At 36.6% G+C, this 11,952-nt stretch overlaps 1 protein-coding gene across 1 annotated transcript in view; it reads left to right on the top strand.

Moving 5' to 3' along the window:
- The first annotated feature begins 5,609 nt into the window (after positions 1 to 5,609).
- The window catches only part of LOC103070005 (phosphatidylinositol 3,4,5-trisphosphate 3-phosphatase TPTE2), a 58,985-nt gene continuing 52,642 nt past the window's right edge, over positions 5,610 to 11,952 (top strand). The window contains exons 1-2 of the mRNA XM_007471693.1: positions 5,610 to 5,674; positions 11,656 to 11,658. Coding sequence (XP_007471755.1) covers positions 5,610 to 5,674; positions 11,656 to 11,658 — 68 coding nt within the window. The remainder of the gene's footprint in view (positions 5,675 to 11,655; positions 11,659 to 11,952) is intronic.

The raw sequence follows: 11,952 nt of genomic DNA, 5'->3' as shown, positions 1-11,952 counted from the left end.
AGCTTTTGCTTGTCTGTAAAGCTTTGGATTTCTCTGTCAAATCTGAATGAGATCCTTGCCTGGTAGAGTAATCTTGGTTGTAGGGTTTTCTCCTTCATCACTTTAAATATGTCCTTCTACTCTGTTCTGGCTTGCAGAGTTTCTGCTGAAAGATCAGCTGTTAACCTTATGGGAGTTCCTTTGTATGCTATTTGTCGTTTTTCCCTTGCTGCTTTCAATAAATTTTCTTTGTCTTCAATTTTTGCCAATTTGATTACTACGTGTCTCGGTGTGTTTCTCCTTGGGTTTATCCTGTATGGGACTCTCTGCGCTTCCTGGACTTGGGTGGCTATTTCCTTTCCCATGTTAGGGAAGTTTTCAACTATAATCTCTTCAAATATTTTCTCTGGTCCTTTCTCTTTTCTCCTTCTGGGACCCCATATAATGCGAATGTTGTTGAGTTTAATGTTGTCCCAGAGGTCTCTTAGGCTGTCTTCATTTTTTTTTCATTCTTTTTTCTTTATTCTGTTCTGCAGCAGTAAATTCCACCATTCTGTCTTCTAGGTCACTTATCCGTTCTTCTGCCTCAGTTATTCTGCTATTGATTCCTTCTAGTGTATTTTTCATTTCAGTTATTGTGTTGTTCATCTCTGTTTGTTTGTTCTTTAATTCTTCTAGGTCTTTGTTAAACATTTCTTGCATCTTCTTGATCTTTGCCTCCATTCTTTTCCTGAGGTCCTGGATCATCTTCACTATCACTATTTTGAATTCTTTTTCTGGAGGGTTGCCTATCTCCACTTCATTTAGTTGTTTTTCTGGGTTTCATCTTGTTACTTCATCTGGTACATAGCCCTCTGCCTTTTCATCTTGTCTGTCTTTCTGTCTATGTTGTTTTGTTCCACAGGCTGTAGAATTGTAGTTCTTCTTACTTCTGCTGTCTGCCCTCTGGTGGATGAGGCTATCTAAGAGGTTTGTGCAAGTTTCCTGTTGGGAGGGACTGGTTGTGGGTAGAGCTGGCTTTTGCTTTGGTGGGCCGAGCTCAGTAAAACTTAAATCCACTTGTCTGCTGATGGGTGTGGCTTGGTTCCCTCCCTGTTGGTTGTTTGGCCTCAGGCAACCCAACACTGGAGCCTACCTGGGCTCTTTGATGGGGCTAATGGCAGACCCTGGGAGGGATCACTCCAAGAAGAGCTTCCCAGCACTTCTGCTGCCAGTGTCCTTGTCCCCTTGGTGAGCCACAGCCACCCCCCACCTCTGCAGGAGACCCTTCAACACTAGCAGGTAGGTCTGGTTCAGTCTCCTATGGGGTCACTGCTCCTTCCCCTGGGTCCTGATGTGCCCACTACCTTGTGTGTGCCCTCCAAGAGTGGAGTCTCTGTTTCCCCCAGTCCTGTTGACGTCCTGCAATCAAATCCCGCTAGCCTTCGAAGTGTGATTCTCTAGGAATTCCTCCTCCCGTTGCCGGACCCCCAGATTGGGAAGCCTGACGTGAGGCTCAGAACCTTCATTCCAGTGGGTGGACTTCTGTGGTGTAAGTGTTCTCCAGTTTGTGAGTCACCCACCCAGCAGTTATGGGATTTGATTTTATTGTGATTGCACCCCTCCTACCATCTCATTGTGGCTTCTCCTTTGTCTTTGGATGTGGGGTATCTTTTTTGGTGAGTTCCAGTGTCTTCCTGTGGATGATTGTTCAGCATTTAGTTTTGATTCTGGTGTTCGTGCAAGAGGGAGTGAGAGCACGTCGTTCTACTCCACCATCTTGAACCAACCTTGAGTCATTAACTTTTTTGGTGGGTCAAAAATATTCATTACAATGTGTACAGAATCATTTCTAGGAAAAATGAGATATCAAGTTCCAGATCACTGATTTACATGTGAATATCCTAAGAGCCAACCAGTTTATAAGCTTAAGTGTAATTGTAGCAGGGAATTCTCTGGCGGTCTAGTGGTTAGGACAGCACACTCTCACTGCTGAGGGCCCAGGTTCAATCCCTGTTTGGGGAACTAAGATCCCACAGGATGCACAGTGCAGCCAAAAAAAAAAAAGAGTAATTATAGCTAATTTGAACTAAAAATGTAAAAGTCTAGAAGTCATGTGGTATCTTACTATGTCTATTTTTAATACCATAGCACAAAAACAAAACAAAACAATACCATAGCACTACCCTGAGTGAATTGGCAGGAGGATTCTTCATGGCAAAGTAAGATATGATAAATAAATACATGTATAATATGTACACACATACAAACATACATAACATAACATATTCAGAGAGATTGAGGTTTGGGATGTTCACCCTTAGGAGCACCCATGGGAATATAGAGTTCCCTCGATACTGTTTCTCATGTTTGCTCACGGTAGGATTCTATGTGGAATAGTCTTTGTCTTTTGAATTGAGATAGAAAAAGAGGCACAAGACATAGAGGGAGTCTTCTTACTCCCAGTCTTGACTCTCAGTTACTAGCAGCTAAACTCTCGGGAAACTGTCAGATTGCCTGTGTATGCGACTCTCCTGGAGTGGGTGTGGGGAAGATGAAAGCCGTCTGGAGCAAGGAGAATAATAATAAATTGTATCAGCTACCATGTGAGGCCGATAACCCAAATCCAGACCCATGTTCACATCAGATGGAGCCCCTGACTCAGGCCTGTAGTTACTTGACCCTATGTCAAGGGCAGGAAAGACGAGTATGCTTCCTGTGGAGCACAGACGTGGTCAGGAAGTTAGATTGGTCAAGAAAGTTGGGTACCTACAAACTGAAGTTGAATTTGAAATAAATTCCACCCCAAAAGGTTGTTACACATTGGATCAGATTCAGTAGTAAAGAACTGTCCTTCAATCTTGAGTCATTACCTTTCTGACAAGTGTAAGATATTCATTACAAATACATAAAGCCTCATTTCTGGGGAAAATGACCTACCAGGTTTCAAGCAATCGATTTACATGTCAGTTTTTAAAGGGTCATCTAGTTTAGAAGTGAAAGCATTAACTTAAACTAATTTGAACCAGAAAGTTTAACTGAGAAAATTATAGGGTGTCTGACTCTGTGCCTTTTTAATCCTTTAGCACTGCTTTGAGTGAATTGACAACAGGAAGACCTGATGGACCCACCACTAATACGTGAGACAGAAATAAAGATAGATGTCAACAAAAAATATATATATATGTATATAAATGCAGAGAAGAGAGAGCATGCGAGAATGAGAGAAACAGAGAGAGGAAAGGGGAGAGGGGTTGATTATATTTGGGAGGTTCATTTTTAGGAGTATTCATGGCATAACAGAGTGTCTTTGACATTGTTTCTAAATCTTTTTACTGTAGCCTATGTAAGTATGTTTCTTTCTTTCTTTTTTTTGTATCTAGTTGGATAAAACAGAAACAGGTCATAAGAGGGATGCTTCTTACTCATCTGTTCATCACTCTTAGATGCAGCCGAAACCCCTTGGGAAACTATCCAAATGCTCGTGTGTGAGGCTCTACTAAAATGGGCCAAGAAAGGAGAGAAACTTATTTTGCGAGGAGAAAGTTGTACTCCTGAAGGGGTTCAGGAGTCAAGAAATGTCTATAAACTTGATTCATGACTTTTTCCCCCCATGGACTTATGATTTTCATTACAAATGTATAAAGCCTCACTTACAGGGGAAAATGAAATACCAGGTTTTAAATAACTGATTAGAATGTTATTTTTAGGACAACTAGGTTATAAATTGTAGAGCAATTGTAGCTAATGTGCATTTAAAAATAAGTCTAGGGACATGTGAAGTCTTACCATGTGCATTTATAATCCTTTAGCTATGACCAGAGCGAGGTGGAAGAAGTAACTTGTGTCGAACCCTTCGATGAAAGGTGAGATATAAATATATATAGATAGTGTAAGGGGCGATATTGAGATTTGTGAAATTTATTCTGGGGACCATCTATGGCAATACAGGGTTTCTTCAACGCTTTATCTAAGGGTTTTGTTTGTTTTGCCAGCCTCAATATGTTTCTTTCTTTTTTGGATCTATTTGGGGGAAAAAAAAGAACAGGTCATAGAAGGGAGTGTTCTTACCCCAAGTCTGTTTGACTCTTAGTTAGGAGCAGCCACTATCTGATACTTTTCTTTAGGAAAGTATCAGATTGCCCATGCGTGGGCCGAGAGAGGACAGAATCATAATAGGAGTTAGGAGAAGGTCTCAGTGGATAGAGAGCAGAGGGGAACCCTCAGCAGAAAAAAATGGATCTGATAGACCCTGGATGTGTCCCTCACCTTCCAGAGCTCTGCCACCATGTGAGGCTGGTGCCCCAAACCCAAACCCACCATCACATTGGAGGGAGCCCCTGCCTTGTCTTGACCCTGTCTGGAGGGCAGGAAAGACGTCTATGATTTGTGAAGGGTTACTAGGTAGTGTAGGGACTTGAGAAGGCAGAAAATTATAGGACAAGTGAGATGAGTACCTACAAACTCAAGCTGAATTTGAAGTAAATTTAATCACAAAATGGTGTTACACTTGGGGGTTAGGTTTGGGAGTAAAGAAATGTACATAAATTTGATTTATTAAGTATTCCCACAGGACTAAGATTTTTATTACCAACACATAAAGTTCATTTCTACAGAAAAATTAAATACCAGGTTTTATTTATTTATTTATTTATTTTTTAAAATTAATTAATTTATTTATTTATGGCTGTGTTGGGTCTTCGTTTCTGTGCAAGGGCTTTCTCTAGTTGTGGCAAGTGGGGGCCACTCTTCATCACATGCACAGGCTCAGAATACCAGGTTTTAAATAACTGATTAGAATGTTATTTTTAGGGCAACTAAATTATAAATTGCAGAGTAATTATAGCTAAATTGCATTTAAAAATAAATCTATAAGACACATGGAATCTTACTATGTACATTTTAATCCTTTAGCCCTGACTCATGTGAATTGAGAGGCAGAGATGAAAGGTGAGATATAAATATAGAGAGAGGGGAAAAGGGAGGATATTGAGATTTGTGAAATCCAATTAGTTATGGAGTCCTTGTCTCAGGCAGTTACTTGAAACCTATTCAAGGAGAAAACGATATCCATAGTATGTGAAAAGTAGGTGGTGCAGGGACCCAGGTTCCAAATAACTGACATATAAGTTTTTTAGAGTTCAACCAGTTTATAAGTTCTAGAGCAAGTGTATCCAATTTCAGCCAAAAAAAAGTGAAGTCATTTCGTGCTATGTACATTTTTAATCCCTCACAATGACCCAAATAAATTGACATCAAAGGTCTTTGACTACTTTGATATATCTTGCCTTTTAGTTATGGTGCCCTCCAAGGCTGCTGATATAATTTACTTGCATCAGTGCTATCTATATATTATTAATCTCTATCTTTATAGAAAGAGTGAGACAGAGAGAGAGAAGCAGAGACAGAGACATAGGGAGAAACAGAGAGGGAAAGACTTGCAAAATTCAGTCTTAGAAGTATCCATAGGAATACAGAGTTTTCTAGACAATGATTCTAAATTTCTTTCTGTAAGATTGGGTCATCCAGTGAGCTAAGTCATGGTTCCTTTAGATTTAAGGAATTCTTTTTCTTCAAATAAGTTTTTCACATCACTGTTCCATGTAGCAAATCTCTAATGATATATTTTTGCATTTGTTGGCGGTTAAAGTATGATGGAACAGCTGTCCAAGATCGATGATGGTGATGAAGACATTGACCTTCTCAATTCACACTAGTAAGTCAGTTTGAAGTTCGGAGGGAGGGAGGGAGCTGTTGATGGATTTCTTATCTTTTAGAAGATGGGGCTCATGCTGAGGTGAAAAAAAAGGGAGCTATGGAAAGATAGCAGAATGTTTGGGAGGGAGGGTATACAATGATTCCATTTGAATTGGTATATAAGTACCATACTTGAAAAAATATTTCCACATACTCACAAGTAAATGTTCTTCTAGTTTGAAAATGTGAAAATATCCTTAGTAGAGACTAATTTTATTACAAAGTTTTTTTCTAAACAGAGGATTGCAGAATGCTACTTGCTCTTCACTTGTGTTCCTTTCTCATTTTTCTTGGATGTGTTCTGATTCCTAGTTCTGTTGATGTCTATGAGCAAATGGGACTGAGAGCAAAAGCAAACATGTTTTGCTGATTAAAGACCTCTTAATGTCCATTGGGATTTTATTAATTTTGACTTGTTTCTGAGTAATCTCACGAGAGTACTTCCTGTTGCACTGATCTGAAGGCATTTTTACCTGTACTCAGTGACAGGGACACGATACCTTCTTAAAATCACACACGTCTGAGTCTCCCTCCCCCAAACTACTATGTATAAAATAAGCATCAAGGATATATTGTACAGCACAGGGAAATATCGCCATTATTCTGTAATAACTTTAAATAGAATATAATCTATAACATTATTGAATCACTATGTTGTACACCCGAAACTAATATAATATTGTAAATCAATTGTACTTCAAAAAAAAAAAGCCCGTATGTCTGGACTGCAGAATTATTCATGCAGTTTTTCTCCTGCTACTCTTTTGGCCAGTTACTTAACCATTCACCAACTTGAATTAATGTTGGGGAGTGAGTATTGCTAAAGAGGCAATGAATTGGTTACTATTGTAATCTGTTGGTGTCTAGACAAAAACAACATGAAAAATAAAGGGGCGACTAATGAATACAAATAGTTCTTCAAATTACCCATGAATTTCCATTTTCTGTTTTTTCATCATGAGCCATCAATGAAGAGTTCACTCTGCTACTTAATTAAATGATATGTCTGCATATTAACTATATATTTTCTGCAAAGAGGCTGCCCAGGGCGGGGGCAAAATTTGAATAGACTGAGCAAGGCAAGCATTTCTTCCTTCTTACAAACAAAAAGTGTTAGTTTAGTTTTGTTTTTTAAATTACAAATGCTTATGGTATAGATTTGGGTGGCATTTGCCATAGTCCCTGTGTGAGAGACACTGTTGTTTCAGACTGGGGGATGGTATTAGATTTGGAGTAAGACCTGGAATCAGTGCTTGGCTTTGGCATCTAATATGCACTGGACACTTGGCAAAATACTAAACTACTTTAAATTTTAGGTCTTTTATCTGTAAACTGGTAATAATGCTATCTACAATATCTACCTACTGGGTGCTAGGTGTAGTATAATAAAAAACTAAAAATGTGGAGTAATATGTACACACATATTATTCAGTGTGATTTTAAAACTCTAAAGCACCATAAATAAATTTTATGCTAAAAACCAAAAATAAAACAACAAAATTTCACTATTAGGAAAATCAGAAAATACAAACAAGCAGTAAATCCTCCCATTAATAGGCATTCCTAATGTTTAATAGATGCCCTTCAAGGTTCTTTAGGCTTTTTGTTTATGGATATGGTATCATACATTGTTTTAAAAATAACCTTATTACTTAGTGACATATCATGACTATATTTCCATGCATTTACATTTGCATTTACAACATTATATATTTTTTTAATTTCAGATTTTTTATTGTTGCCTGAAGTTCTGCCTATATTTGACTTTACTGATTTTTAAATTTGCAACATTCCTTTTGACAGCTGTATAATATTTCATGGTATAGATGTTTAAATTGTCATTCATTTAAATTGTCAGATATTTCTGGACATTTAAGCTGTGACTTATTACAAAAAATGATGAATAACTTTGAGACCAAACCTCTGTATATTTTATTTCTTTATAATAAAAATTCTCGGAGGTGGAAATTCTGTGTCAAAAGGAACGTTTGTGAGGCTATTGATTTTGACACTTTCCACACCAAGATGCAGTGTACATTTCTTCCCCTTTCACGCTAGCCATCGCTCATCTTTTCAATGTTAGTAAATATGTTTGTTCTAATGCACATTTGACATTGTTTTTACTTTTTTCATAGAACTTGTATTTCATTGTTTGCAAACTACCTTTGCCCGTTTAAAATCGGGGTGTTTATCACTGCCATTGGATAGAAAAGTTAAATATATCCTTTTTATATCATAGATAGGGCAAGTATTTTTTCCCAGGTTGCCTAGCTTTTCACTACATAGAAGTTTATAATCCTCATACAGTTGAGTACATCTGTCCTTTTCTTTATGATTGATGGCTTTAGTGTCAGAAAGTCTTTCTCTACCTAAGATTTTAATATATTCACCAAAATTCACCTATGTTTTGAATTTATTTTCTACATTTAAATAAAACATCTGCCCAGGATTTATTTTGTATTAAGGTATAAAATGTAGGAGTCTCTACCTTTCTCCCAGGTGACTACTTAGTTTTCCCAGCATCAAAGTTGCATCCCCCTCCATTGTCCTTACCCTAATTTAATGATCCTTATTGTATTTTTCACCTTATAACTTACTACCTTATTTACTTATTTATTATATTGATGGTCTGCACGAGACAGAATTTAAACATCATGATGGAAGAAAATTTTGTCCATTTTTTAAACTGCTGTATCTCCAGTGCCTCAAACAGTGCCATGGCACATAGTAGGCACTCAGTGAGTTTGGTTGAATGAATGAACCCATTATTGAAAACATTTATATCTTGTTCAAAGATTTTAAAATCCATCTCTATTATGTTATGAATCTTTATACACTGGGTCTTTCCAGAATCTATTTAATCATTTTTCTAGCCTTCTGATTTCAGCATGCTTTTCACACATTATGATATAATTTATAGTGAACTAGAACATTTTTTAAAAGCATAAGTTCCATCCTTTTCCTCGTCCCCTTTTGTTTTTGTAGTCTCAAATTACCTGTTTTTGTTTAGTGAGTTTGTTACCAAACTGTAGATAGCTATAGTTATTTTTCTGCTTTCTTTTTTTCTCTCCCTTTAACCTTTATACTATAATAAAGTATTTAAAAACCTATCTTGGTAAAGAGTGGCAATTTTCTGGTTCTATTTATCACCTTGCTTAAAGTTTTGTGTATTTTTGTCATTTTGTTTCTGATAGAAGAGTTCCTTTCAACATCTCTTGTAAGGCAGGTCTAGTGTTTATGAACTCCAGCTTCTCTTTGTCTGGGAAAGCATTTATTTCTCCTTTATATCTGAATGATAACTGTGTTATATAGAGTATTCTTGGGTGACAGTTTTTAATCTTTCAGTATTTTGAGAATGTCATTCCACTCCCTCTTGGCCTGTAGGGTTTCTGCTGAGAAGTCTGCTGATAGCCCAATAGTGGGGGTTCCCTGGTAGGTTACCATCCTTTTTGCCCTGGCTGATTTTAAAATTCTTTGTCATTCACTTTTAACAATTTTAATATTATGTGTCTTGGAAAAGGTCTTTTTGCATTGAGGTAATTAGGTGTTCTCTTAGCTTAATGGACTTGTAACTCCAGTTCCTTCCCCAAGTTTGGGATGTTCTCAGCTATTGTTTCTTTAAATAAACTCTCTGCTCCCTTTTCCCTCTCTTCTTCTGGGATATGCACTATCCTAATGTTGATCTTCCTGAAAGAGTCAGAAAGCTCTCTCAGGATTTCTTCCTTTTAAAAATCTTATTTCTCTTTCCTCTTCTACTTGTATCATTTCTAGATTGCTGTATTCCAGCTTGCTAATTCTCTCTTCCATATTGTCTGCTTTGTTTCCAGTGCTTCTAATGTGTGTTCTTCATCTCATTTCTTGAGTTCTTCAGCTCCAGAGTTTCTTTTTGGTTCCTTTTTATTTATTTATTTATTTTAATTATTTTTTTATTGACGTATAGTTGATTTACAATGTTGTGTTAATTTCTGCTGTACAGCAAAGTGAATCAGTTATACCTATACATATATATCCACTCTATTGAGTAGAGTTCCCTGTACTACACAGTAGGTTCTTATTAGTTATCTATTTTATATATAGTAGTGTGTATATGTCAATCCCAATCTCCCAATTGTTTCTTTTTAGAGTTTCAGTCTCTTTGGTAAAATATTCTTTCTGTTCATTCATTTTTATTCCTGAGCTCATTAAACTACCTTTCTGAGTTTTCTTATATCTCATTGAGTTCATGGGCTGTGCCACTGCAGGTGGGGGAGTGGCAGTGAGGTTGTGGTCACCTCGACGGCTGGAGGGACAGGATCCCAGGCTCCACTGTTGGTCAGTTACATGTAGCCATGGGTGCTGGTGTGGTCTGGAGCCTGTAGTCACATGTGCTGCTTCCCCTGCTGCTACTGTGTTCTCTGAAGCTGTGGGCACAGCTGCTGTGGTCAGAGGGCCAGGATTGCAGGCACTGATTCCACTGTTCCCTCATTCCATCTCTTCTAAGTGTTCCAATTCACCTGCCTTTAGATGTACAGATGTGTGGAGTCCTCTGGCAAACTGTTGTGTTGGACAGTGGCACCTTTGTTGAGTGTGGGTTTTATTGGTTGTAGATTGAAGGGGAGAGACAAAGGTACTTTTTCACTCTGTCATGTTTCTGACATCACTGTGAATGTACCATATTTTCTTATCCATTCACCCACTGATGGGCATTTGGATTATTTCCAGTTTTGGCCTGTTATGAGTAATGTGGCTATGAACATTTATGTACAAGTTTTTTGTGTGGACACAGCTTTCATTTATCTTTGGTTAGTGCCAAGAAATAGGATTGCTGATACTTATGGTAAAGTGTATGTTTAATTGTATAAGAAATAGTTTCCAAAATGGCAGTACCATTTCACATCTCTTCTTATCTTTAGGTTTTCATTTTCTTTCGTCAAGTTTTGTAATTTTCAGCATACAGATCCTGCACATAATAAAAGTATTTCATGGGTTTTGGTGCTAATATCAATGGTTCAGTTGCTTAAATTTCTACTTTTCAATCATTCATTGCTAGTATATAGAAATATAGTTGAATTTTGTATATTGACCTTTTATACAATAACTATTAAACTCACTTATTAGTTCTGTTAGTTTTGTAGATTCCTTGGGATTTTCTAGGTAGGCAAGCATCTCATCTACAAATAGTGAGAGCTTTATTTCTTCCTTTTCAATCTATAGGCCTTTTATTTCCATTTCTTGCTTTATTACATTGACTACAATATAATTTTGAGTGGAAGAATTGTGAACTGACATCCTAGATTCCTAATCATTGGAAGAAAACATTCAGTCTCACCATTAAGATTGATATCAGCCATAGATTTTTTGTTTGTTTGCTTGTTTATTTTGGGGGGACATAAATGCCCCTTGTCAGGTTAAGGAAGTTTCCTTTTTTCCTAGTTCACTGAAAGTTTTTATCATAAATGGATGTTAAATTTTGTTTAAAACATTTTTTACCTCTATTGAGATTATCATATGTTTTATTTTCCTTAGTTTATTGACATGGCGAATTACATTATTTTTAGAATCTTGGAACCATCCTTGAATTCCTGGAACAAACGCCAAGTGGTCATGAATTTAAAATATATATATACTGTTGGATTCAATTTATTAATGTTTTGTTAAGGATTTTTGTATCTATATTTATGAGGGATATTGGTAATTTTCTTGTCAGGTAATGTCTTTACTGGTTTTGGTATCAGGGTAATGCTAATCTCCTAAAAAGAGTTTGGAAGCAGTCCCTATTCTTCTGTTTTATGGAAGAGTTTGTTTAGATTTGTATCTTCCTTAAAGAATTAAGTAGAATTCTCCAGTGAAGTCACTTGGGCTTGGACTTTTTTGTTGTTGGAAAGTTTTAAACTACAAGTTCAATTTCTCTACAAGATATATTACCTTTTAAACTATTCAGGTTATCTATTTTTTCTTAAGCACGTTTTAGTAGTTTGTGTCTTTCAAACAATATCTTCATTTAATCTAAGTTGTCATATGTGGCACCTTTAAAATTTCTGTAGTGATAAAATGCAATTAAATATCTTGTATAGTACTCTCCCACTTCACTGGTTTTATTAAATCGTGGTCAGAAAATGTAGTCCGAATAATTTTTATATTTTAGAGTACCATTAAAGTTTTTTTATCTTCTTGTAGGATAAATTTTAAAATTTCATAGAAATACTTTAAATATGTTTTATCTACACAATAGAAACTATATATATATATATATATATA

Source organism: Lipotes vexillifer, unplaced genomic scaffold (assembly GCF_000442215.2).
Source record: "Lipotes vexillifer unplaced genomic scaffold, Lipotes_vexillifer_v1.1 scaffold470, whole genome shotgun sequence".
NCBI classification, from domain to species: domain Eukaryota; kingdom Metazoa; phylum Chordata; class Mammalia; order Artiodactyla; family Lipotidae; genus Lipotes; species Lipotes vexillifer.
The sequence above is the reverse complement of the archived record's forward strand: the minus strand, read 5'-3'. Positions and strand labels throughout refer to the sequence as shown.